The sequence below is a fragment of the Amphiprion ocellaris genome, chromosome 15, assembly GCF_022539595.1.
Source record: "Amphiprion ocellaris isolate individual 3 ecotype Okinawa chromosome 15, ASM2253959v1, whole genome shotgun sequence".
NCBI lineage: Eukaryota > Metazoa > Chordata > Actinopteri > Pomacentridae > Amphiprion > Amphiprion ocellaris.
Genome location: NC_072780.1, coordinates 16,489,998 through 16,516,002, shown reverse-complemented (window position 1 = coordinate 16,516,002; position 26,005 = coordinate 16,489,998). Strand labels below are relative to the sequence as shown.

The following is a 26,005-nucleotide window of genomic DNA, read 5'->3' as shown; positions in this document are numbered from 1 at the left end:
TTATGGTGAATGGTATTTGTATATGCAAATAAAACATATTAAATAAACAATGATAGTTGTCTTTAAAAAAATATATCTTTATCCAAACATATTAATCAAGATACACAATATAATGTTGAGAAAGGCTTTTTCTCAAGACTAGATTCGGTTTAGAAGGGGGTTTTCCTTCTTCCAAACCCAAAATTTTGGTTTCATTGTGCCTCTTTAAAATGCACATCCTGCCACACTGGTCACAAATCATAATACATGATAAAATCACGAGGGGTACAGTTATATTAAACAGAAATTCTAAAATTAATAACATATTAATAAAGACTTTAAGAAGATAAGCTCTCTCAGTGAACCGAAACAAAACTGCAGAAGTGAAATTGATTTCTTGCCTGTTATTGAGACTGTCTTGTGATAATCACTAACTGTTCGTTTGTAAAAAGCCTGTCTTAGACCTATTTTTTTGTCTTCAGGGTACTGAATTAACTATTTAGAGAGTGCAAAGGCAACAGATCACCTGATACTCCACCACACGCTCTTTTACATGTGATACCTGCAGGACAAAGTCAGTGACGCGGAGCGCTCATGCCTTTGTTTTTGGAAAGCAGTTTGCTGAGCGTCCCATTTACACCATGAAATTGGAGAACTCAGAGCTCTTCAGGCTGACAAAATGAAATACCACAGGATCTAACAATTACAGTATTTACTCCTCCCAGCAGGCTACAGGAACTCTTTCCTCCTGCGTTAAAGTACCCCTCAATCCTGTGAGAATGACAAATAATAATGGGAGAAGAGGATCCACCTCCGCGTGAATCATTTCAATCAACCCCGCTCACATTCTTATGATACTGCTCCCTTGGAAATCCAGAGAATAATGCCTTGGACGAGGAGAAAATGCAGGTCCTTGAAAAAGAGGGAACCAAGGTAACAGAGGAGGGTGTTTGTCCGGCGTTTCAGGCCTGGGTGCAAGAAATGAAAGGAGAGAGAAGGACTCAGTCACCTCAGATGAGTCATCCAACATACCTCAGCACTTCATACAGAGACATATTTACAGTACAATACTCTGCTTCTCCTTTTCTCCTTCTCTGGTTAGCCAAGCATCACGACACACATCCACACGCACAGCCAGAGTGTGCGCCTGTGAAAGGAATGTCATGCCGCGCAGACAAACACAAACTGGATAAAAACAGCATTTAATTTCATTTCTCATCTCTCCGAATTGGCGCATTATTGGATTGAAAGGGTGCCCTTGACCACTGCTGCTGCGACTCACTGCAGTGAGGATGTTCGTCATCCACAGACACAGAAGCTGGGCTAAAGGGTGACAATAAGATGAAGGGAAAAAAAGCAGAGAAATGCAGGCAGCTGATGGCCAGTCAGTAATGCGCAATGTGACTTGAGTAAAAAGTTGGACTGTTTTGCATTGTTACTGAAGGACAGGAATGTGAGGCGACTGCGAGGAGTTTGCTTCACAGATGGAGTTCCTGTCTGCTGTGATGATGTTGGAGCTTAAAGTAGCTACAGCAATTAACACCAAATTATTACTGCCTGAAAGACTGATAGTTAGACGTCATCCATGGTCCACTTGTTTCCTGAAGCTACCAAGACCAAGACACGTCAGGTCCAAATAATGGCTTGTCTAATCAGGGGCCTGAAATAGCTCAACATTACACATGATATCTTTTCATTTTCTGGCTTCACTAATTCTAACAACCACCGTCATGCTAAGCGAGTACATGAAACTGACCGTCAGCTTGTTAAGTCAACTCAGTGTTTCTGAATCTAGCTGTGAATGCATTCACACAAAAGGGGCAGTGTTGACACCAGATCACAAATGTGGACAGATCTGAATCCGGACATTTCTCACAAGAAAAATAAACTACTAAACCGATAGGAGGAATTTTTAAAAAAAAAAAAAAAAAAAGAATTGCACGCTAAAAGCAACACAGCTGCTGAAGCCAAAGCAGGAAGGAAAGCTGGATAAAGACTGCTGACTGTGTGAATGAATAAGTTAATAACCTTATTAATAAAACTTTGCCATCATGAAGCCACGAGGCAATCTGACTATGATGACAATTACCTATTCCATTAAAGCATGTTTCTTAGACTTATTAATATGGTGGGTCAGATAGAGGGGGGGCAGATTTTGATCTTATTCTTTCAATTTCAATCTTGGTGGGATTAAATTGTTTTTGGGAGGAAATAAAGAACAAATATAAACCCATAATTGAAAAAAGTAAAGCCTAATAGAACAATAAATATGTTCACAGTTCCAAAAACCTAACATGAGCTCACTGTGCACGATTAGATCTTCCAGGAGTGGAGATGACATTGTTTAAGAGAAATGATTGGTCAGTAGGTGGTGTTTTTAAAAGATCTCTCATCTTGAACATGAAGAGCAGGTTAAGTGTGCCTCGTAAATTGGTGATGCACTCCAAGAAGAAGTGAAGCACCATCGCATCCTTGAAAACCCAGAGTTAAACCTGGTGTTCCCTCACTAGACCAAAACCTTGCTTCAAGGTACAGGCCATAGGACATGTCACATCCCATTTCAGTGTATCATACTCAAATAGAACCATGATCATATAGTGCAACACAAGACAGACATTGTGAACTGTTGCTGGAAAAATAAATGTATTTCTATTCTTTTTTAGTTTGCGCTGCTCCATAACTGGTGGAGCAGCATGCCACTGCCGGTGTCGAGATCCTTTCTATAGTTTGATCTGTGCAGGTCAACTGCATTTTGGATCTGGTTGAACTTTCCTTGGATCTATTTGGACCAAGTGTGACCGTCTTTGGCCTGTTTTTGTATTAGGTCTCTATTTTGACCAACGAAGAAACACATCAATAACTTCTACCCGTGGACTTATATGTCTTATATATTATTAGTGAATTTAATTAACAAAATATTGCTCCAATCAAGATAATAAACACTGTTAGTTCTAGCTGCACAAATATTGGAATGAAATTACACATACAAATAAAAGCTCCCGACATTTACTGAAAAAAAAGCTTTCTTCTGTTTTCTTGCAGTTTGTATCTGGCATCTGTTAATTAATGTTCTGTTGATGTGCACAAGAAAATCCTCGTCAACATTCATGGTGGATTAAGGCATGCCCTTATTCTGTTTCTAAATACAAACATGGTGAATTATTACTTAATGTTTTCTATTTGTAGAACTATCAGAGTCTAATAAAGCAATTTTAAAATGTGAGATATTATGTAGTCTATGAGGAGAGCAGAGCACCAGAAACACTAAAGCCACAAGAGAATGAGTTGAGTACGATGTTAACAAGATATAGCAACATGTTCATGCTGTACTTATGAACTAATCATGTCCATTTGTAATAAGAGAATCAGTATATCTGCAGCATCCATCCATCCATTATCTTTACACCGCATAATCCTCATTAGGGTCATGGGGGGGCTGGAGTGCTTACAGTACACACAAAACCTAAAGCTTAGGCTGAGAAACCAAAACCGAACCAAAACAATACGGACTCTATGACTCTCTTCTTTCCTCAAGCAAGGGTGGAGGTTGAGTCCTCACTAAAACACAGCTGACTAAATGAGATGCGTGTTCGGAAATCCTTAGGGAGGCCTGACAGCGAGGGAGCAGGGCTGTCTGTATTACCCCACAGCAGATCACGAACCAATAACAGGGCTCATTTCCTTCCTTCTGTCTCAAAGGATCGGCCTCCAGGGTCAGAGGGGCGTGACGCTGTAGTTAAGCCCCAGCAGGAGGAGGCGTGTTGGGCTGTGACCTGCTGGATGACGCAGCCCTGTGTGAGCAGAGACAGAGCATCTGTGTCTGTGTTAAAGTATGGCAGACACACACACACACTTATGTGGGAGGGGTATAGTTTCAATACGGGACGCTCTAGAGGCAGCAATGACCCCAAAGACGTCACCGATATGTCATCAAGTGCATGCAGGACATGTCTGCAGGTGTTCCACTGACACATTTACATCATTTATAGTGCTCCTGGGATTTTATTTACAAATTCCACACAGGAAATACTGTTTATTAAAATTTGTCGCAAGGATAATAACAATAAAAACACAGTGGTGATATTTATATTTGCATATTATGGTGTTCTTCTAAGGTATTTTAGACCTTTCATCACTGAAAATGGCATTGGAAGGGGAACATGCCTGCATGTACCAGAACACACATGTGACAGTAACAATAGCTGACCTCTTTACAGTAATTGGTCCACACTTAGAGCGCTTTCTACCCTTAGCAAGGTTCTACTAAATGCTTTACATGTCTCTCATTCACCCAATCACACACTCTTGGAGTTCAGTGTTTTGCACGAGGACACCCCTGGACATAAAGGGACAGGGATTGAACCACTGATATATGTCTTATATTATTTCTATATTAGATTTTGTATCATTGTAGATCAACAAATACAGTAATATTTGCTGTATTTTATTCATTTGCATCTTTTATAACAAATAAATGCAATTATTTTAAAGAACACTTCACTCCGCAATAATCCTACCCACAAGTATTCAAAGTAACACAGCAAACAAAACACAAAATCAATCCAAAAATGATTATTTATTAACAAACATTATTATACAAACAAGTTACAAATAAAGGGTGGACTCATTTCTGACCATGTCAAGTGATCAGGCACAGAATTACCTTCAAACAACATTTGCATTCAGTGATCATGGTCATTAAAAACCTGAGCTTGATACAAAATGTTATGAAGTGTGGCTTTTACAAATGTATGCTGCACGACAATTAGGAAGCTTTACAAAAACTAGAGAGTATAAATAGATTATATGTACATCTGATGGAGTCAATTATTTAACGCAGGACCAGACAAGAGCCTTGCAGCTTAAAAAAAAAATTCTCCTGCTAATTCCGTATCCGTGCATCAACAGGGGCCTTAAAAAATGAATGTGTACCCGTGCGAGTTAACAAACCAGTGCATAAGATCATCTGTTTCCTCTCTCAACTTGCCACTGATTTGTAATTCTTTACATGAAGTTTAAATGTAGCAACAGGACTGGATTGGCTGAGCCAGGGTGCTGACCAGAAATGAAACCTCCTCCCTCAGGATACTAGATCACAGACAGCATCGCAACGTTTATGACAAATAATAATCGGTTATCATCATATTCTGTTCTCAAGCACAGAGGATCCTGCTCGGTCAGACTTCATTCATGCTTCCATCTGGAGGGTCACAGGTTGATGGTCAGGGGTCTTGGTGCAGCAGTCACTAGGAGGGGGCATCTTCTCCGTGTATAGCCTTATACTTGGACATCTCCTCTGGAAACACTTTGCTGAGCTCAGAAATTAAAAGGCTCTTGAATTTCTGTAATAAAAGAAGAGGACGCAGTACAGGTTGCTTTAATGCTGATTCATTTTATGCAGAACATAACTATGTGTGTTTAGGCCAAGGACAACTTATAACCTGATAAGTGCTGCCCAAAATAAATCTGTCTTGTATCTATTTCTATTACCAAATAATAGGCAAGGGTTAGACACAACAAGGCCATTTAAACAGCAAGGACTATGGCAATTACATGGTTGTTTGTATACTGAAAATGACTCTTTTATCTTCTCAGATACTCTAAATATGCGTATGAGTATTGGATCAGTGAAGCGTTTTAATGTCTGTTTATTCTTGTCAGGTCCTTGGTGGGGAAGATCGTAGTGTTCCTGGCATTATCTCTTACCGTCATTGTGTCTATCTTCCCTTTGACCTGCTCGTTCCTTGCCAAGGCTCTCTCCAGACATTCCTTGGTGTACAACTGAGGGTTTCGACCTTGGTCAATGTATCTACAAACACAATAAATATCACATGATTACAAAATTAAGCTATGAAACACAAATAAAACCTAAACTCCATCAGCCAGTCTCTACTTCTTTTTGGCATTCAATAACATACAAGACACCAGAGAGTTCCTGAATCATTGGAGCCACTTGTTGATTTGCTGCATGATCTACTTATTCCTTTTGCAAAGTTTCTATTATTTCAGCAATCCTCCTAAAAACACTATTTTATGAAGAATTTTAAATTGAAAATACTATTTTTTTTTTCCAGAGTGTGTGCACGCCGAATGTTAAAGTGGCTCTTAACAGTCCAGGAAAACGGTAATATAAAGCATGTAATATTGACAAATAAACCAACAAGGAATGAAAATCTTAAATCCAAAGATTTTTAAATGGGGTTTGGTGCGGCTTCAGCGCCGAATGACATGTATGCTCTCAAGACTACACTATTCGGAGCTACATTGCAATGGCAGCTAACAGAGATGTGAAGCAAATATGATTAGAAATGTTACAGAGCCAGACACGCACAACACTATAACCTGATAACTGGACTCACTCAAACACCTCCAGAGGTACGTTGATCTCGTGAAGCTGCTGACGACACTTCTCGATGTCTTGTAGACCGGATATCATGAAATTTCTGAAGAGAAAAACCAACAAAGCGGGTTAGCATATTGCTTATTTGCTGAACGATGCTGTAATCATGAGCTAAGTAAAACACGGCTCACAGCTTCTGGTTGAGTCCTGCCTGGCTGCTGGGCTGGAAGTCGCTGACGATGATTCCCATCTGTCGAATATTCTCGATAAATTTCTCCAAATGCTCTTCGAGGTTATCAAATTTTTCAGCCATTGCAATGAACTGTTATCAAACCACGAAAAAGAAACAAATATGACTCCGTTTAGAAGAATCCTTTTGTCAATTTATCGCTGTTTACTGTTAGCCACCGACGCTACGCCAGCTACAGCGTCGAAGCACTTTACGGCGATACGACAGCCAATCGCTGTGGAGACTGTTCTGCTGCCTGGGTAACCGTCAATGACAGACAGTCGTATGTTGACATGTAAAGTATCAAAGTGTCGTGCTGCCGGTTGGAAGGATTCCGCTTTGTCAGGACAACAAAATGAATATACCTCGGAATATGAGAGTGTAGTGCAAACGTTAAGCAGTTTCTTTATTGAAATATATTTAATTTGAAAATATATGCTGCGTCAAAAATGTGTTTGAAAGCCAGCATCCAGCTATATTATAGCATTGGGCTACAATGTAGGCTATGACTGTGTTGATAAAACATGCACACATAGCATAGTGTTTTTTTTGTTTATTTTTTATTGCAGATGCGCAAATGTTTGGTATAATTCCAAATATAGTTCACGAACATGACAAATAAAATAATAATTGTAATAATAAAGTTAACACATACATTCAAAAGCGCGCACACCTCTTGAAAGAAAAGTGAAGCCTGACTGAGAATATAAGACATTTTTTTACTGACAGGTTATAAGGACAGTGTTAGTCAGATGTGGCTGAAATTGCTGTAGTTGCTCATTCTGCTGCTAAAAAGGTGAAAATAAAGTTTTCACCTTGTAAACATGTCTTATCATGTTTTCTATGATGTGGAAGAGACAGTATGAGTGAAATTAAACTATTAATAAAACTATTTCACCTTGTAACTGCAGTGCACAGTTGACCAACCCAAGGAACCAATCCTGTGAACTTACAAGGTGGGACTGTCTGTATAATTACTCTTTCTTTGAATCAGCAGGCAGACAAAACAGACATGGCTGAATTATTCCAATAATACAACTTGCCATTGTACAGAGTAGAGTAGTTTTATAGTGTTTCAGCAGAACCGTAGGTGAGCTTGAAATGCAGCAAGTGGGGAAGGGTGTGTGTGAACAGAGGCAGGTGCAGTTTTAAAGGAAGCAATTCTGTAGAGTTATATCTAAGACATTTCAAGGCAGGAAGAGATTATTTTCTTTTTAAAAAAAATGAAATATGCAACTTTGATACACAGAGATTAGTTTTTATATCTTTGATCAGTGATCAAACAGTGACGTTAAAGAAATCTGTGAAAAGGCATCAATTTAGAGAGCTTGTTTTCACATAAACTGTCACTCAGAAAAATAAAGGCCCTAACGGGAACCAGTTCTTCCAAGCGTTGCTATAAAAGAACCATTCTTAGTTCCACAAAGAACCTTTTAGCACTGCAAAGACACCGTCTTTAAGGAGCCATTTTCAAGGTAGTTATTTGTGGACCCATTTGATTCTATTCTGACAACAAAACTTGATAATTGTTCAGGTACGTTTTAAGCAAAAAAGTCAACTTTGTAGTATTTCCAGATTTCCGTTATAACACTGTCATTATTTTGGGGTTTTTTGGATGTTAGTTTGACAGTAGAACATATAACAAAATGACTACTTGAGATCAGGGCAACTATGATGGGTATTTCTCTCTAATGTTTCATAGAACAAATGATTAATCAGTTATTTAAACAATTCTTAGTTGCAGCTGTAATTTCATGTTGCTACTAGACACTAAACCAAATAATTCCAATAATGGTGAAGAACCTTTAGTACTTCAAGAGCCACATAGTGTGCATGAGGAACAATTACTTAAATAAAGCTTTTTTTTTAGTGGATGATGGCGCTTTAAACAACCATTTAAGAGCCATTAATTTACTGAGAGTAAGGTTCATTTTCTGTACATGAACCATGTCAGTCTTTATAGCTGTAGATTGCAGTTAATCTGGCCTACAGGACAAGGGACTGGAGTTTACACTGCTGTTTAGATATTCCCGTAAGTGTTGCAAAATGCCTGTTGATTCCCGTTAACCTCTGAAATAATGCTGAGCTCTGCTTCCACTAAATGGCAGTTTCATTCTGTGTAAAAACACACAGGTTCTGACTTCACTGAAAGTGAAAGTGAATGTCAGTGCCGCTGACATTACATTCCTCCAGCATCTTAATTCTGGCCAGCCTCTACTGTTTCAGGTAAACACATCAAGTTGCAGATAGTTAGCCAGAATAAACCATGTAATAAACCATTTCCTTCAAAATAAAGGTAATGTTTTGGTAACGTGGGATGATGTCTGTAAATGTAATTATTTAGCAACTGCAACACCGTTTCAGCGTCGAGTAGAGGTTAACTGCAATGTCTGGCTAACCTTTTGCTGTTTGTGTTGCCATGTTTTATTGCCCTTTAGGTTATACGCCTATTGATGCAGCGTTAAAATAGTGGCATGCTTAATAATTTTATTAATGAAGGCACCGAGTTGGGGTAGTTTAACTGCCACGTTATGGTTCGTGTTGTGATCGCCCACTGGAATGAGTCATAGACACGACGATTTGCCTTAAACGTTTTCTTACCTCGGTGCTTTTATTTTGAAACGCGGGGGTTCGCAGCGCCTCTCCGGTGAGCGGCGACTGGCTGAGCAGGATTACCGGGGGCTGGTTCGTCCTCGGCCGCATTAAAGCTGGAGCTGCCGCAGCTGCACACACATCAGAGGCTCTTCTCCTCCTCTTCGTCACTGCAGCTCTCACGGACGACAGGTCTGCTGGATGGTGGAGCTTTTTCTTCTTTTTATTTTTGGTTTTACGCACAGCGGGATCGGTGTTCGGTGCTGGACACTAAACGGGACATACTCTGAATTTCACCAGTCCACGGTAAGGAACAGGCTGCTGTCGGATTGCTGGTGTAGCGTTGGGTCTGTGTGTGGGCAGGAGAGCTCATATATAGGAAAATATATTATGTTCTCATTAAAAAAAACAGAATTTTAAGTGTTTTTCTAAACATATATGGATCTTATAGCGGCCTCACCGGGCTATTTTGTATTGTTCCTCACTGACTATATATGCTATAGTATTTTACACTAGCTTGTGTGGTATGTCTTTATAGCTAATATATATGGCTGTAGAAATAGGTTTTGTAGCCTATGTTTGGCATTTTATCTCCTATAGGTTGTGTTTTTGTGTTATTCATATGCAATTCCTATAGGAGTCTAAAGTGTTCATTACATTAGACTACAGCAACATTGGAATGCATTATTTTCCTCCCGTAATTGCCCGTCCTGTATCCTTTATTTGCTTCTTTGATTTTCCTCTATGAACTACATTCCTGCATCGTGTATTTTACGCTATGATCATATACTATTCAGCCTTGTCTTAAAATGTAGGCGAGTGTAAGATCACCTCAGTGCTTCTGCGTAACGCATCGTCCTATCATTGAACAACTGCAGTCCCAGTCATCATGTCCGTCCACTTGTAGGGAAAAAAAACCCCGACTGGATTACATTGATCTGTTTTATTTCCACGTTGGCTATAATCGATTGTTGATCTAAACTGGCATTTATTTGTTGTTTCCCTGTTTTCCTGCTTTTAGTCGAGCCGTGTCGACATGATGCACTGAGGAGCGAACAGCTCAGGCTCCCCCGGTTGTGTTCATCCTGAGGCTGCAGTGAACGGAGGGGGGATTGCGGTATAACAAGGTTAATAATCAGCATCAATAAAGGTCGTCTGTGTGAGCGGGAACCGACTTGAAAAGGGTGAATCTCGCCCCTGTGCGGGGGGATCGGCGGAGAAATATAATACTATACAAAATTATGGCCACCCTACTGCGGAAGATCGGTCTGATCCGTCTGCACGACCGAGACACTGAGGACCCAAAGCACCACCAAGGCTCGTTAAAGGGGAGCAAAGGGAACCAGAAGAACAACGCCAACAAACACTGTCAGACCGCCAACGAAACCAACATCCTGAGCACCCCGGAGATTAAGGCGAGGAAGCTGGACCAGCACGGCAAGGACAAGCCGTCCGGCAAGGATAAGCAGGCAAAGGATGCAAAGGAGAAGCAGCAGACGGGAGGAGGCGGGAGTAAAGCGACCAGTGCCTCCTCAATACCACCGCTGGCGCCTCACCGGCAACACTGCACCCAGGTCCGGACGCGAAGGTTGATGAAGGAGCTACAGGAGATCAGGAGGTTAGGGGACAACTTCATCACGGTGGAGCTGGTGGAGGACAACCTGTATGACTGGAACGTCAAGCTGCACCAGGTAGACAAGGACTCGGCGCTGTGGCAGGACATGAAGGAGACCAGCACCGAGTTCATACTGCTCAACGTCACCTTTCCCGACAATTTCCCCTTCTCGCCGCCGTTCATGCGGGTCCTGACGCCCCGGTTGGAGAACGGCTACGTGCTGGACGGCGGGGCCATATGCATGGAGCTGTTGACCCCGCGCGGATGGTCCAGCGCCTACACGGTGGAGGCGGTCATGAGGCAGTTCGCTGCCAGCCTCGTAAAAGGACAGGTGAGGGGAGGAATGGGATGGTGGGTGAAGGTCTTTGTTTGGATATATCATAAACCATCCGGCATGTTAATCACCCCTAAGCACATTTATTTCCTGTCATGACACGCACTGGATATCAGCAATTCCATTAGACATTCATGCGTCATGCGTAATTAATGCGTAAAACCACTTTTACGCGCTCGTGTCCGCCATGGCACTCTATTTTAGTCATTTTTTTTCCCCTGAAGATTTTAAACCAGTGTTTCTTATAGTGCAGTTGATAAAATATGAAAATGTCCTTTGGGTAACTTCTCTATTTTTTGTATAATTTGTCAAACCAAGTGTCACTTTGGACACTTTTTAGAATATGAATACTGTTTTACTTTTACATTTAGAAGAAAAATGTCATCACGCTACATAATTATTCCAGAAAATTGATGCTAATTCCATACATGTAGGCTATTTATAGCATTTTGTGTCACCCAGTGTGCTGTATGTGTAACACTGTAATATCAGAGATTGCTAGACTCCTCACTCCCCCTCCTCTCTGCTAAGAGCAAACCCATGATTGTGAATATTATTAATCTTTATTTGACTTTACGGCGGCCATTTCATGCAGTGCAACCCTCCGTATCTTTGTCATGCCAGCTCTTCTCTGCAGTCTCGGCTTGCTCTCCTTTTATCACCTCCATAAATCAGCATCCTTTGACAACAAAGACCTGCTGCCATGCTATGGAAACGTCCCTTTGCATGCTGTAATGCAGCCTCACGATGTATGTAGCGCCATCAGATTATTCTACAGGAGGAATAAAGCAATTATTCAGCACATGAAGATAGGTATAAAGAAAGATGGATAAATAGAGACAGCAGGTAGCCTACCTAGTAGTCCTCAGTGACTTAGACTGTCTGGATTATGTAATCCTGTCAAATCTGTTTTTCACATCCTCAGTGCACTGCAGCAGCAGCAGGAGCAGCAGCTCTGCAATTCCAACGAAAATGGCTGCATTTCTAAATGCACTTTAGACTATAATCGTTTAAACTCTGAGTAGATTTTCTGTTCTCCATCAGATAAGAATCACTGTTTGTAATCGGTTTTCAAATGCTCACTTGTGCATCCTTCAGTCATTTCACCCGTAGACTCTGCTCTTTCCCCCTCGCTGACTCTCTGCCTTTTGACATCAGCAGTATGACGACACAGTGGCATGAGACCTTACGTAAACTGTCACTGGATTCTCCTCCCTACCCCCGATCCCAGTGCTTTTATTTTTTTATTTTTTTGTCTTTGATGATATAACTGAACATTATTCCCGAGTCATCTGTAGTCATTAAGCATCTGTCACCAAGAGAGGTCATGCAAAAACTGTACCCACATCAGAGTGTGAAAGAGGGGAAAATGTGCCTGTGTTCATCTTGATTTGCTGCTTGAAGAGATGAGCTAGCAGCTCTGCAGTGTTCCCTAATTATGGTGCAGTGTCTTCCTTCTCCGGTTTGCTAATGGAAACATTATTGATTAATTATTCCTGTGTGAGTGCGTGTGAGTGCGTGTGTGTGTGTGTGCATCTCTTTATCTCTTTGTTTGCCTCCTTCGTGAATATGTGTCTACACCAGCGCTCGCATGTGTCCTAATTTTCAGGGAGATGTATTTGTCTCTCGTGCATCATGACAGACTGAGCGCGCAGACCTTTATATATAACTAAATACACAGAGTATATTTATTCGTCCTTGGCCACCGGTTCCCTGTGACAGAAGTGATGTAGCTTGTTTAGAAGCTCCCTCTCTATTTTTAGTGTGAGAGGATACATGCAGTGACACAGTGCTGAGCTGAAAGTCAACAGAGCTACACGTGTCTTCACCTGCAGATGTGAGGAAGCACAGACATGCACACAATCCCACAAGTTGAGATGCAATGAGATTTGAAGAGATCTGACAGATCTAAAAGGCAACCATCTGTCTGTTCCTCTGTTTTCTTTAACTTCCAGTTTTAAGACAAACTCTGTCAAAGTGTAATCTGTTTAGTGCGGCAGGAAATGAAGCCTTGAGCAGGTGGCGGAAAACAGTTGTCTAATGTGGTAAATCTCAGCATCAGTTTCTTTATATTGTAGGTATCTTGGTAATGAGATCCATTTTGGTACTTGATCTGTACTGATGTAGTGTTATTTATACAACACACCAGTGACAGTTAAAATTATACTCTGTTTAATACAGGCTGTAACCTGCTCTGCTCTTGTCACATTGCAGAAGTGTAAATAGATTTCTTTTCCAACATATCCTTATTATCATTTGAGTAAATAGAACAAAAAAGTACATATTTAAATTTCTATCACAAATTGCCAATTCATTGCTGAATTTAGCTTTAACTGCTATTAGGTGCTAAATATTATATAAACAAGTGGTGCAACTTTCAGGGTGACTTAGTTTAGAATGATTATTTGCTCAGATTAATATTTCTACAACAGAAAATTCAGGGAATATTCTGGTTTTTAGTATGTTCTGACATTCTACAGACTGATTAACACAACACTTAGAAGAAAATTTAATTAGCAGATTAATGGATCATAATCATAATTTGCAGTCAATGAGGATCAAACCTGACCAGGCTAAATTAAAGGTGTTTTCCATCAATTTTTACTGTCAGTGTCTCTTCAGTACAGCTGGGGGAATCACGAGAGACAGACTAAACAGGATTTTAAATACTGTTTTAAGTTCGAACAACTGAGCCAGAGACATCCTGACTTTAGTCCGTGGCATGGGTGATGTCTCGGAGATACCAGATCCTAAATTCCACATAATGCAGGCAGATTTCACGCTGCCTCCAATAGCTCCTCAATGCCAGTGTGTTTCAAAAACTAAAAAAAAACAACAAAAAAAAACTCACAGTTAAAACCTGTTAGCCTCAACCCTGCAAGTTAAGATAACCCTGTTGCCATCACCAGTGGTTATTTTTTAAGCTTTGGAAATCAGATGCAGCGCCGCTAAAGGCTGAGTCATACCAACTGTCATGAGGAGACTGAACTTTATGTGCAAAATCTCTGAAATTTTCCTTTAAAATATCCCGTTTTCTGAGGTGGATTTTGTTGCTTTTTCATTCTGCCAGCAGTGCGATACATATAGTCTGACAGTGTGCAGATGGGAACCTTGGCCAATGAAATTAACTTAGCAAAACCAAACATTGGTATTACCCTTTAATGACCCCGCCATCGCTCCCACGGGGCTCTCCTTGCTGATCTGATGTGGATGGTGATGACATCGATCTCTGTTTGTTTATCCCGACCCTTTTAAACACATGTCTGGGTTATGCAATCCTCCCCCCCTCGGCACCCTGAGCTGCCTCCCAACATGCACTGGGGCCTTCCCTGCTCTGCCCATTGACTGATATCCATTCACACGATTACCCAGCAGCCACTCTACAGGAGTGTGTCCCTCTCAATGAGCGAGCGCTTAGCTGAGATAGATAAACACTGACATGGCACTGCATAGGCCCGGGGCGCTCGCCCGGCTGAACGGCAACACATATTCGCAAAGGAACACACACACACATTTGTTTGCCCATTCTTTCTCTCACAAGCAGATATTTTTACTTTCTCTTTCCATCCATCAGATGCGATGGCATTCTTGTAGATGACTGCAAGCACAATGGTGCTAATTAATGCTCAATTTCCCTGTTTCATGCTGGCGTCAAAAACTTTTGTGCAGGCTTTTGCACCAATACACAATTACTCAAGTGCCGGTGTCCCATTCACACAATCTCTTATTACAGGTTGGCAATCTCTGCCTTTCTCCCTCCATCTCTGGCACACAACAACTGTTGTCAGTGAAGGCAAACAGAGTCCATCTAATTTGCACACAATGTCGTCTGCATTAGGACCAAACCGGTGAGAAATTGCTTTCCATTGTGCGTAAAAACAACCACATGATGCCCAGTGAGATTGGTTTAATGACAACACAATGTTCAGCTGAGGTTCAGCTGAGGAACCGATCCTCCCAGCCATCGATCACCACGGTAATCACACCTCTTTAACGATGGCCAATTGCCATAAAGATATCCATCCAAGGCAGCTGCCCGCCATTTTGAGGTGGTGACAGCAACCATATGGCTGGATGTGGAGATATGCGTGGATAATGAAGCTGCATGTGATTTAAAAAGAGAACAGCATATTCCAGCTTTTTCTCCAGCTAGCTCTCTGACAGTAGCCAACCGGTGCATTATCTGTGTTTGTCAGCCTGGGTAATCTGTATTCAGGCCTCTGGCTGCAGAGAGTCCGAGCAGGTTTCAGGGAGCGCTGCTTAGGTGACAGCCTGTCGGTTTGTTTTACATTTTAAGGGATGTGTTGATCCGTTGTTTGAGACAAGAGGGTGTAATCTATTGTGGCTTTGCAAAAGAGAGGAACAGAAAGCAAGCCCCGATGTAACACTGCATATAACGTCTGAATGAGTCACTCTTTGAGTCATGCATTTAGTTTTTATACCAAGTACAGCAATCTACAGTGAAGATTTTTTTCCCGTGCTAATCAGCTTCAAAAATCATGCCATTGTCTTTGTACTGGCAATTAGATCAGCCATATTTGTCTTGGTTCAATCAGCTGACTTGTGTCTAGTGGTTTGTTTGTCAAACTCGATATGAGGTTAAATAGCTTTCCATGATGGACACCTGTAACTAGGACTGATTTCACAACTGATGAAAGTACAAGGGGAAATAATAAGGTGAGCTCTTTAAAATGTGTCTATCTGAGAGGCACACAGAAACAGAGTGTGAGTGTCTCTAAGCCTCACAGTGAAATGAGGCCACTGTTGCTACAGGAATGGAAACTGTAACCCTAATCTCCAGATCATTCAATGTTATCACCTCATCCTCCTTTATCCCCTGCATCAGTTTTGACCCAAAATAGCTGAGCAAGTACGTAATAGGACATGATGATCATCCATCAGATGTCATGGGAGCAGGGAGAATTAACAATGTGTGATGTATCTCACTGCGGGGCACAAATGCAGTCATAAAATCAACTTTTTGGTAAAGGGTGTGAAGCTCTTGTGCAGTTCACTGATTTACACTGGTGGGTTGGATACCATCTAAGAAATGTGGCGCATTTTATCTGGTTTAATCTCTGGAGTGTTTACCTAAATCTCATATTTAGACTCTTACATCCTGGTGTTGAGACAAAAATAGTTTTTAAAAAAATAATTTGAGCTGATATCTTTTGGACACATTAGAAAGCCAGTGTTATCTGGGGACACAGTGTCCAACGCACGCTGACAAAAATACAGCTTCTTTTTTTCCTGACACACAACTCAGACGATGGCCACAAGCTCTAGTCATACAATTCACATCCTGAAGCAGCTTCTGAACACTTTATAAACTAGGCAAAGTATCAAAACTGTGCTGTTTCTGCTTCTCAGATTTAGATATTTGTTAATTTAATGACATGTTATAAGCCAAACTTTAATACCTTTATGGTGAAAATAATTATTTGTTGTAGATGCTACTAGCAGGATAAAGCAACATACACAAACACACATACATATTCGCTAGCAGGCATTTAAATAAATAATTATCCTGTAACGTACACTGTTACAAGTGATACAATAACTGCTGTTGGTCAGAGAGAAACAAAAATAAAAAGAAGGTAAGAAAAACTAGTAAAAACGTTGAAAAAATAGCCAAAACTCAATAGTTTCTTTTAGTAACAAGCTAACAGGGTAGTTGTTTGGGTTAAAAAAAAAACGTAATATTTCAGTAGAGACAAGTTTATACTTGTTTCAACATAACAATCAGTGTATTCAGATGTTTTTTTTTTGTTGCTAAAATTAATTGGCAATATTTTAAATAAGGCAGTAAAGGGTCAAGTAAAAAGCTAAAGATAGTTAAGCTAACAAAACTTAATTAGCATTGAGCAACTTGATGACTCATCAGGGGCAGCCATTTTCTTTTTCACGCAAAAATAATTTTTCTTGATTTGTTTTGATTTGATAAGTTTGGCAGTAGTTGGTCAGGGTTTAGGGTATCTATCTTTATGATTTCTCCCCCAAAAAAACAGTACATGAAGGTGAATTAAATGAAAGTGAAGTAAGTTTTTGAATTTGTAACCAAAGGGTTTTTTTTAAATAACAGCATTGGGTCATAGCACAATAGTCTAATTTACTGACTGTGTACATTTTCTTTGTACATTTTCTTTGGAGTCTTGAAATAAAGAATGTGTTTTGGCAATTCAAAAGCAAAAAAATGAAATCACATGGTCTATCCGTTCTTAGTTTTTAGTAAGGAAAACAAAAAAACTAAACTAAAAAACCCCATAACAATCCAATTTTGACTTGCAAATTTCTTCTGTCTAATCTTTTAAATCTAACAAATAAACAAAAAAAACATCTATCTCAGACTTGTAGCATTTTATTATTTTGGGTTTTGAAACAATAAACAGAAGTATGTTTTGTTTTTTTTGGATCAAAATTACAGATTTTCCAATGATACCAGGACCTGTTGGGCTAGAATTGCACATACGCAGACTGGAAGACCATAGCCGTCTTTCAGTCATTGCCGCTTTAAATCTCTTGTTTGTTTCTTATCATTTCATTTTATGCACTGACTAAATCAATAAGATAAAACATATGCATTAGTGAGGTTCCTCGGTGCTGTCAGCTAGAGTTTGTTACCTTAAGATAGAGCCAGGCTAGCTGTTTGCACCTGTTTTCAGTGGTTGTGCTAAGCTAACCTAACTTGCTACTGGCTCTTACTCGTTAGTACTTTGAGTCATGTCAATCTTCTCATTCAACTTTAATAGGCCTCATTGCTAGAACTATCTTTTAAGTACCAGACAGAAAACGATTAAACAGCAGATGATAGCTGCCTTGTGTCGGCTAGTAGCTTCATGGTTTGTTTTAGCCTAGAAAGACAGAATAGCATCAGATAGCTGGAGCATTAGGGTGCATGCTATGGATGTGTAATGATATGAGGGTATTTATCTGCACTGCACTGCAGCATACAGAGGAGCACACCATCTGAGGGAATTTCATTAGTATTGGTTTCACTGGAAAGTCTTGGTGCTACTTTCTCCCTGCCAAGAAAATGTTCTGGGTAGAGGGAAGTGGTGCAGTATTACAGAGTGAGTACAAACAAATCCAGTAAAGTAGTCGACATTATAGGCTACTACTGTCTAGTGAGTCAAACGCAAGAAAAACTTCAGTGAAGCTGCAGTATGACCAGTGGATTTACTGAGCAGTCAGATGTGTTTATCACAACCTGCCCTTTGTGATGTTTCTGAGTTGATTTTAATATGTGAAAAACTAGTGACACTGGTATGAATCACACCTTTGTCATGGCTGTGTTGTCATGGCTGTGCATGTCTCCCAGCTTCCTTTTTTTCTGCATGAAGACAGTTGTTTCTTTTTCCATTCATCCTCCCACACACTCTTCTTCAGGGAAGCGCTGCTGCCAGTAACAGAATAAGCAGCCTTATCATCACAGGCGACGCCCACACCTTTTTTCTCCATTTTTACCCCTCATGTTATCCCATATATATTATTAGCTCAGTGCGTGAAGAAGGGAGGGCTTTAGCAAGGTGATGCCTGTGTGAAAACGTCTCAGTCTGATGCCACAGTGCTTTTTGCACTGAGAACAATAGAGTTATATGCACATACACACACACACACACACACACACACACACACACACACACACACACACACACACACACACACACACACACACACACATATATATATAGTCATATTTACAACCCTTTCATCATTTAGTGCAGTGGCTGTGTCTGGTCTTCACTTATCTCCCCATTGCCCAGTGTACTGGAGGGTATATTTTCACTTCTGATTGAAGCTGACGTCTTAAAAGCTCTTTCCATCTTTCCATGCCTTTAAACATTGATCTAATGTTGGTCAACCTACGTTCAGAACACTTGTCCTGTCAACTTCTCCCCTAAAGCTGTGCATTCACCATCAGTTTCATCCATGTGCATGTGTTGGGGGTGTTTCTGTCTTTCTACATATGGTCTGGAGAGACTTGAAAGAGTATTTCTAAAATGAACTTGACAAGACCGCTGACAATCCCGACCAAGAGAACGGTCTCTTTCTTTTGATCTGACAATGCATATCCATAATGTGACCTGCTGGTTTTTGAAGTTTCTCAAAATGATATTCTTTTGAAGAGATAGCAAAAGTAAAAATCAATGTGAACATAGGGGAAAAAATGATGAAAATCAAGACTTTCTTACTTTTTATGTAAAGCTTTTCCTCTTACTTATTACGCCTTTTGCACCAAGGCAGTTGGAGGGGTGGTTCGAAAAAGTGTTTGAAATCTGGCCAGTTCCTCACACTTCTACAGCCAAAGAACCAGCTCTCTGCCAGGAAAATTGGTTCCAGAGTGGCCAATCATTTTGCTGTTCTACTACCAAGAACTGCTCATGTCAAGGCGACCAGCAAGACCAACTTATACTTGGTGACCGCCATTTTTAAAAACACAGACCTAGTCTGCCTAATCGAAACAAGAAAAAACAGAGCTTTTAGTATTAAAATGGAATCAAACCAGCAGTATGTAGACAGGATGAGGTATTAATCTCATTTCCATGCCAGCTGGCCTTCCTAAACGATGATGCCAACACCAGCACAAAAAGTAGCTTTTAACAAATGCTGATTGTCGTTTCCAACGGCATTTAAAGACGCAGACTGGTGATATTAAATATCACACAGCAGGGAAACAGAAAAGAACAATGATTTTATCAGCTTTCCAGCGGTGCTCCATGGGAGAGAGAAACTGTCTCCATGCACCATGGTCCTCAACAGAAGATCAGAATGAACTAGAGGAAGTTATAATAATGAGACCGATGTCCAAACAGACGAATACAGCGACATAATGACATAACTCTATGGTGGCTCTCTAGCCTTTGGAAAAGCTAACTAACTGTTTCTTAAAAAGTTCACAGTTAATCCAATTCCAAATAAGCACGAGCAAACAGTTCACATTGGTGGTGGTTAGAAAATTTCGTATGTTGGCGCCCTCTTGTGGTAGTGTCTAAAATGGCATCAAGAGAAATGCACTGAAAGATGAACAAGAAATGCACCAACATTTAAAGGTGTTGATTGATTTTCTCTTTAACAAAAAATGTGCTTTCGGGATTACTTAGAAGATTTCTTTATCATTTGAAGCTTCCTTCAGTTATTCATTATTTTCCAATAACGTTATTATTGCTTTTCTCAGTTTTACATTATTATTAGTTGAATATCTTTGTGTTTTGAACTACCGTGATCTTTAGGTAATTGTAGTGGGTACTTTTCACAGTTTCCAGTATGTTACAGGGCAAACAGTTAATCAATCTATCATGAAAATGGGACGCACAGTAATCAATAATGGCAATAATTGTTAGTTGCAGCACTAAATTCCACATGTAGTGGCTTTAAAGTTTAGGAAAAATTGATTTTGTGGCTCTGCAACAAAAGTAGGACTTGGAAGAATGCCTCTGTCGCCATTAGTTTTATATGGCTGAACAAAAATACATTAGTCCCATAATGTCAGAAATGCTAGAATTAGGTAGTCGCCAAGATTTAATCAATAGCTTTTTGGATTAGGGTCTGTATGTCTATTCAGTTTGGTGAAAATTCATTCATAATTTGAAGGTTTCCTGTTGACAGGCAGCCAAACAAATGTATTGCATGAAAATAGCTTCTTTGGCAGACGTACCACTTTAATGGAGGGCTGTAGCCAGCAAATGCAGAGGTCATGGGTACATCTTTCTCCAGCACCACCCCTCCTATCTAACAGAATGTTTGAGTAGTAAGAAAAAAAGGTTTCACAATTCCAAAATTTATGATATATGCCTGGTCAGATATATTTCGTGTCTTTACTGCTCTTTTTATCTTGGTGAAAAGCCAAAATCCCTCTATTTTCTTTAAACTTCTCTGCATCCAAAACGACTCACGTTTGAAGAGTCTAAGTCTAAATAATATCAGACCTTTAAATGAATAGATAGAAGAATATATTTTAAAATTAAATAGCCTAGCTCTTTCTAAAGATATCAAAATCTGGCTTCTGTCATCTCTATAGGTCAACAATTAACATGCAATATCTCGTTTGTGTAATCTTATACAAGAACTAAGGTGTACAAAGTACACACAGAGTGGTATAAATCTGTATTTAACTCTCAACTTTCCAAAATGTGGAATCGTGCAGTATATTTGTAATAATAGAATGTCACATCCTCAGGTCTTTAAAAAGCCCTAAATCCTAAGAAATGTGGTGAAAGACATGGATTTGGTTGGACATGGTGTCCCTAATGTTGGCCCTTTGTTGTCCCTCAGTCAACTCCAGTGACAGAATATTGATGTCATTGTGGCTGAAATGACAGCATGAATGTATGCAGGCTCCACTGAGAATCCTAAATAAATTAAAGAATGGGTCTGTTAGTGGACAGTTTGACAGATTCTGTATTTTTGATCTGTCCACACAGTCCTAACCTCATTTCCCTCTCACCCCTCTCATCCTCCCTTCCCCTCTGTGTTTCTGTCTCCCACAGGGCCGTATATGTAGGAAAGCAGGGAAGTCCAAGAAAGCTTTCAGTCGTAAGGAAGCCGAGGCCACTTTCAAGTCCCTTGTGAAGACCCACGAGAAGTACGGCTGGGTGTCCCCGCCCGTGTCCGACGGCTGAACGCTCGGCCGCCGAGCCTCCGATCCCCGCGCTAGCCGGACCAACCCAGCTAGCCCCGACACGCAAAACGACACACCACGCAAACTCAACAATCTCTCATCTTCACCTTGTCTTGTTTCACTCAAGATTCTTCTTCTTTTTTTTTTTGGTTTTGTGTGTCTCTGTTATTTAGTTTTTCGTCATCATCTCCACTGAAACTGTTGGAGAGCTGACATGCAGTCATCATCATCACCCCTCCGCCAAGAAGCGACTTTTTGGTTCACCTCCCTCTGGCCTGGGGATTCATTCCTCCGTTTCAGAAAGGCCTGAGAGGGAGGTGCGTGTGTGTGTGTGTGTGTGTGTGTGTGTGCGTGTGTGCGTGCGTGTGTGTGTGTGTATGTGTATGTGTGTGTCACTCCATCGGACATCAGCTGGGAGTGTGTGCACGTGCATCGGAGTGTCCGTTACTGTAGGTGGATTTCTTTATTGTTCTTTTTTTCCCTCCCAACGCACACCCATGCACGTGCAGTCGGACAAATCGGACAGTGTGGACTTTTCCACCCATGTGAAAGACTACTGAATGGAGGAGACTCGTCTCCCTCTCCTGTCCTTGCCATCCCATCACCTCCTCCCCTGTCCCCATCCCTCGTTCCTTTCCTCTCTTTAGCACTGAACTCACATTACATCCAACCATCTCTCTCTGTAGCTGTCGGGTCATTTACATATAAATGAAGCTGTTAATGTTTAATAGACAGGCAGCGCACTGGCGTTTATACTCACTCATTCACTCCTTCATTTCCCCTTTCTTTCGACTGTGCTGTTGCTCACAGTTCAATGCAACATGAAGATTGTAATTTACATGGAGCTGTGCTCTTTTTCTCTCTATCTGTTTCTTTCTTTAGCTCGCTCGTTCACTTTGATTCTCTTTCTTTCTCTCCGTCTCTTGTGGCTAAATTTAGAGCTCACTGTTGCGTAGATGGATATTGATTTCTAATGGAGGAAAAAAAAGTCACATGTTGCTTTATGCAGAGACTATGTATGATAAATAGAATGACAGTCAATCACCTCTCTTTCTTTCTCTCTCTACTCTCATGTTACTGTGTGTGCGTGTGCGTGTGCGTGTGCGTGTGCGTGTGCGTGTGCGTGTGTGTGTGTGTAGGAGAGGAAGAAGACTGTAATTCACATGATTTAGATACCAGATGGTACAGCTGAAGGCCAGGCCTCAGTTAGTGTGTGTGTGTGTAAGCAAGGGAGACAACCCTTTAAACAGAGAAAAATATGATTTACTGTGAATGACACTAAGGCCTAAAGGGAGTGCTGTTTTTTGAGTTTTTTTTTTTTTTGCTATCTTACCCTCCGTCTTGTTCCACTGTCTATGTCAGCTCCTGATTATTATTACTGTAAACACGTGTGCAGTTGTGACCGAATATCTATGTGCACATAGCCTCGTCTGTCTTCTCCAATCCACGTAAAGAACTAAAGGTCAGTAGAAAATATGCTTTAGCTGTGCTTGGGACGGCCACACACACACACTTAGCCTCACTCACACAGTCACACAACACACACACACACACACACACACACACACACACACACTCCTTCATTCATACACCTGCGGTCTTGACGGCAGCCGTAACACCTAGAAATGAAGACAGACAGGAGCTCAAGCGCCGCCGTGGATGGAGTGGTGCTTTAAATGAGTGTACGCTTCAGAGCCCACCTGATTGATGTCTGCTGAAAGAGAGGGACTGAAGGCAATAGGGAGAAGAGGAGGAGAAGATGAAGAACAGAGGGAGAGGAGGGAATCGTGCGAGCTTTGATCACTGCCGGCCGCTTCTCGGAAATGTCAGGTGGCTCGCAAAATGGCCGAAGACAGATATTATTTGCTCTACCTGCTTTGATTACTTGAGAGACACAGAGTTCCTGAGTTCCAACCTTTAGGAGGACTTTATAAATATCTAATATTAACTGTACGGCAGCGGTAGCAGCAGCAGTCTTAATCAATCAAGAGCCCAGTAGTCGCAGACTATCTGTCCGTCCAGTCCAGTGGGCTCCTCGTGTGTTTGTTTTGCTATCTGCCAGTTAAATGTCAGACGGAAAGCTGCTAATTGGTCTGACATTTCAGCGGAGCGTCATTAGAGAAGCGCAGCAAGAGCTGAAGGATGGAGGATGTCAAACCTCCCGCTCGGCAATGACATTTTGTCACTTTCCTACCCTGTTTTTGGAGGAAGGGGGTTCGGTGAGAGGAGGCTGTAGTATAGGAGCAGATCGATGCCAGTCAGCGGGCGCAACCAGAGGGATGTTCAGAACACTAAAGGTGGATTAATGGTTCCACTTTGGTGTCCGTTTGTGTAGCTACGGTTTGCATGTGGTGCTCCAACAAGCCAACACCGCTTGGCGATAACACTATGCGTAGGTCGAATGCTGATTGGTCGAAAGGTTGGCTTAAACCGGTAAGGGTGAAGGGTCCTTCTTGGATGACGATCGACGCATGCGTTTGCAAGTGCCGATGCAACAGGCTTTGGTTTTGCTGCACTCCACTCCACTCGGATTGTCATTTTCGTGGCAGGCGCAAAAGAAAAAGGACCAACAACAGCACAAACACCAACAAGTGCGGACTACGTTTCCAGTTGTTCGACATTTTCCTAACACTACGTAAACGCATGTCAACGTCGCACCAACACAGCAGTATTCTTTGGCCTTGAGCCCAATCCGAGCCGTGCTGCCAGCATGCCACGTTTGGATCGGGTCTCGCCGTGTCTCAAAGCTCCCCTCGTGTTGCGTTTGTGGTCGATAACAAATGCCCGTCTGTGTTTGAGTGCAGGTGTGAGCAAATATGTGTGCTACACTCCCATCATGAAAAAAGAGACAAAACACCATCTGGTATGTGATCATGTACGAAAGCGTGTTAGTCCTCTTTGAATTTGGCTAGTCATTTCAGGGTCGATCGTATAGTGATCTCTTGGCTTGTCAGCGGAGAAAACTGTAAACTGAATTATTATTAAGACAAAATATCTCAAACGCTGAGTGTTTGCTGGTTTCAAGAGAATAATTTTGTGATATAGTTTAGATTGGTAGTTTGCAGACACTAACTGGGTGAACTGATTATGTTGTATTATATCTGCATGTGATATGTGATTGGTAGCTAGCTACTGTATATCTTTTTTCAAGAAAAGCAAGAAAAAATATGGGTAAAAAACTAAAATGCAAATGCTTCTCTTTTCTTGGTATTTTTTTTCTTTTTGGGGGTTTCTGTACTGTATGTATTTTTCTTTTCTTTCAAAGCGTCCTAAAAATGTCACATTGTGTTATATGAATGTTTGTGTTTTAATTTATTTGTGGTTTGCCAAAATGAAGATTTGAAGCATGTTGCAGGTACTGTCACAAGAAAACGAGAAGAAAAAAAAATACTAAGAATGATAGCCTATGTATTTGTGTGATCGGGGAAGGTGTGTTTATTTGGGGGGATTTCAGGGAGCGAAGAAGGACAGAAGGTTGCAAAACCTCAAGATAATAATGGAAGTATTTTGGGAGCACATCACAGTGGAATCAAGAAAATTCCCTCGCTCCCTTGAATACTTCCTAGTCCCCTCCATGATGTCACTACTGTCCCTTCCCCATTGGTCCTGCTCTATACAGTGATTTGGCTTGTGGGTAATGCAGTCAACACAAAGATCTGGTCTGAAGTTCCCCTCAGTCACAGATCTAGGATCAGTATGACCTCCCTATGCTTCAAATCTACCTGGGAATCTGACCAGTGATCAGTCACTGTGGGCAACTTGGTCCCACTCCTGACTTAAGTGTTTGGTAGAGACCGAGGTCTTAAAGTTCAAAAGGTGAAAGGTCGATGCAAGACCAAACAGGAATGTGCAATAAAAGTTACAGCTTATTCAAACTCTGCTGATTTGGTGGTTTTGTTTCATATCTGCAGCATGAGTTAATGTCACATCTGGGAGCTTGTGAGAGCTCCAGCTACACTTGCATACATTGTAATGACCCACTTCCGGCTGCTGTGTCCTCTGCCTGGCCCCTGCATTGTCCTACTTTCATTTACTGCAGTCGATAAGACACCGTTTCTGACATCCTCAGTAAGGACAGACTGTAATCAGCAGTACTTTTCTCCTGTGCTTTTATCAGCCAGCTCCTCCAGCTTGATGGAAACACAGTGTTCCCTGTGAGGGCAGAGTGGTTGCCTCTAAGTGATGTGTTGAAGAGCATGTGTGCTGGGGTCATGGTGACAGATTAAGGTTGGTCTCCAACTGAACATAACATTTAAAGAGTCCTGTTGGAAAAAAAAAAAAATCTAGTTTTTCACCTT

The 26,005-nt window shown here is 41.1% G+C and overlaps 2 protein-coding genes across 2 annotated transcripts; one reads left to right on the top strand and one right to left on the bottom strand.

The window, feature by feature from the left end:
* Positions 1-4,536: 4,536 nt before the first annotated feature.
* med10 (mediator complex subunit 10) lies at positions 4,537-6,775 on the bottom strand. Its single transcript, XM_023272249.3, has 4 exons — positions 6,511-6,775; positions 6,339-6,422; positions 5,686-5,788; positions 4,537-5,321 (listed from the first exon to the last, which is right to left on the bottom strand). The coding sequence occupies exons 1-4, from the start codon at positions 6,630-6,632 to the stop codon at positions 5,226-5,228; spliced, it is 405 nt and encodes a 134-aa protein (XP_023128017.1). The 5' UTR covers positions 6,633-6,775; the 3' UTR covers positions 4,537-5,225.
* Positions 6,776-9,236: 2,461 nt separating this feature from the next.
* Positions 9,237-25,582, top strand: ube2ql1 (ubiquitin-conjugating enzyme E2Q family-like 1). Its single transcript, XM_023272240.3, has 3 exons — positions 9,237-9,446; positions 10,162-11,086; positions 21,577-25,582. Exons 2-3 carry the CDS (start codon positions 10,382-10,384, stop codon positions 21,706-21,708), a joined length of 837 nt encoding a protein of 278 aa, XP_023128008.1. The 5' UTR covers positions 9,237-9,446; positions 10,162-10,381; the 3' UTR covers positions 21,709-25,582.
* The last annotated feature ends 423 nt before the right edge of the window (positions 25,583-26,005 follow it).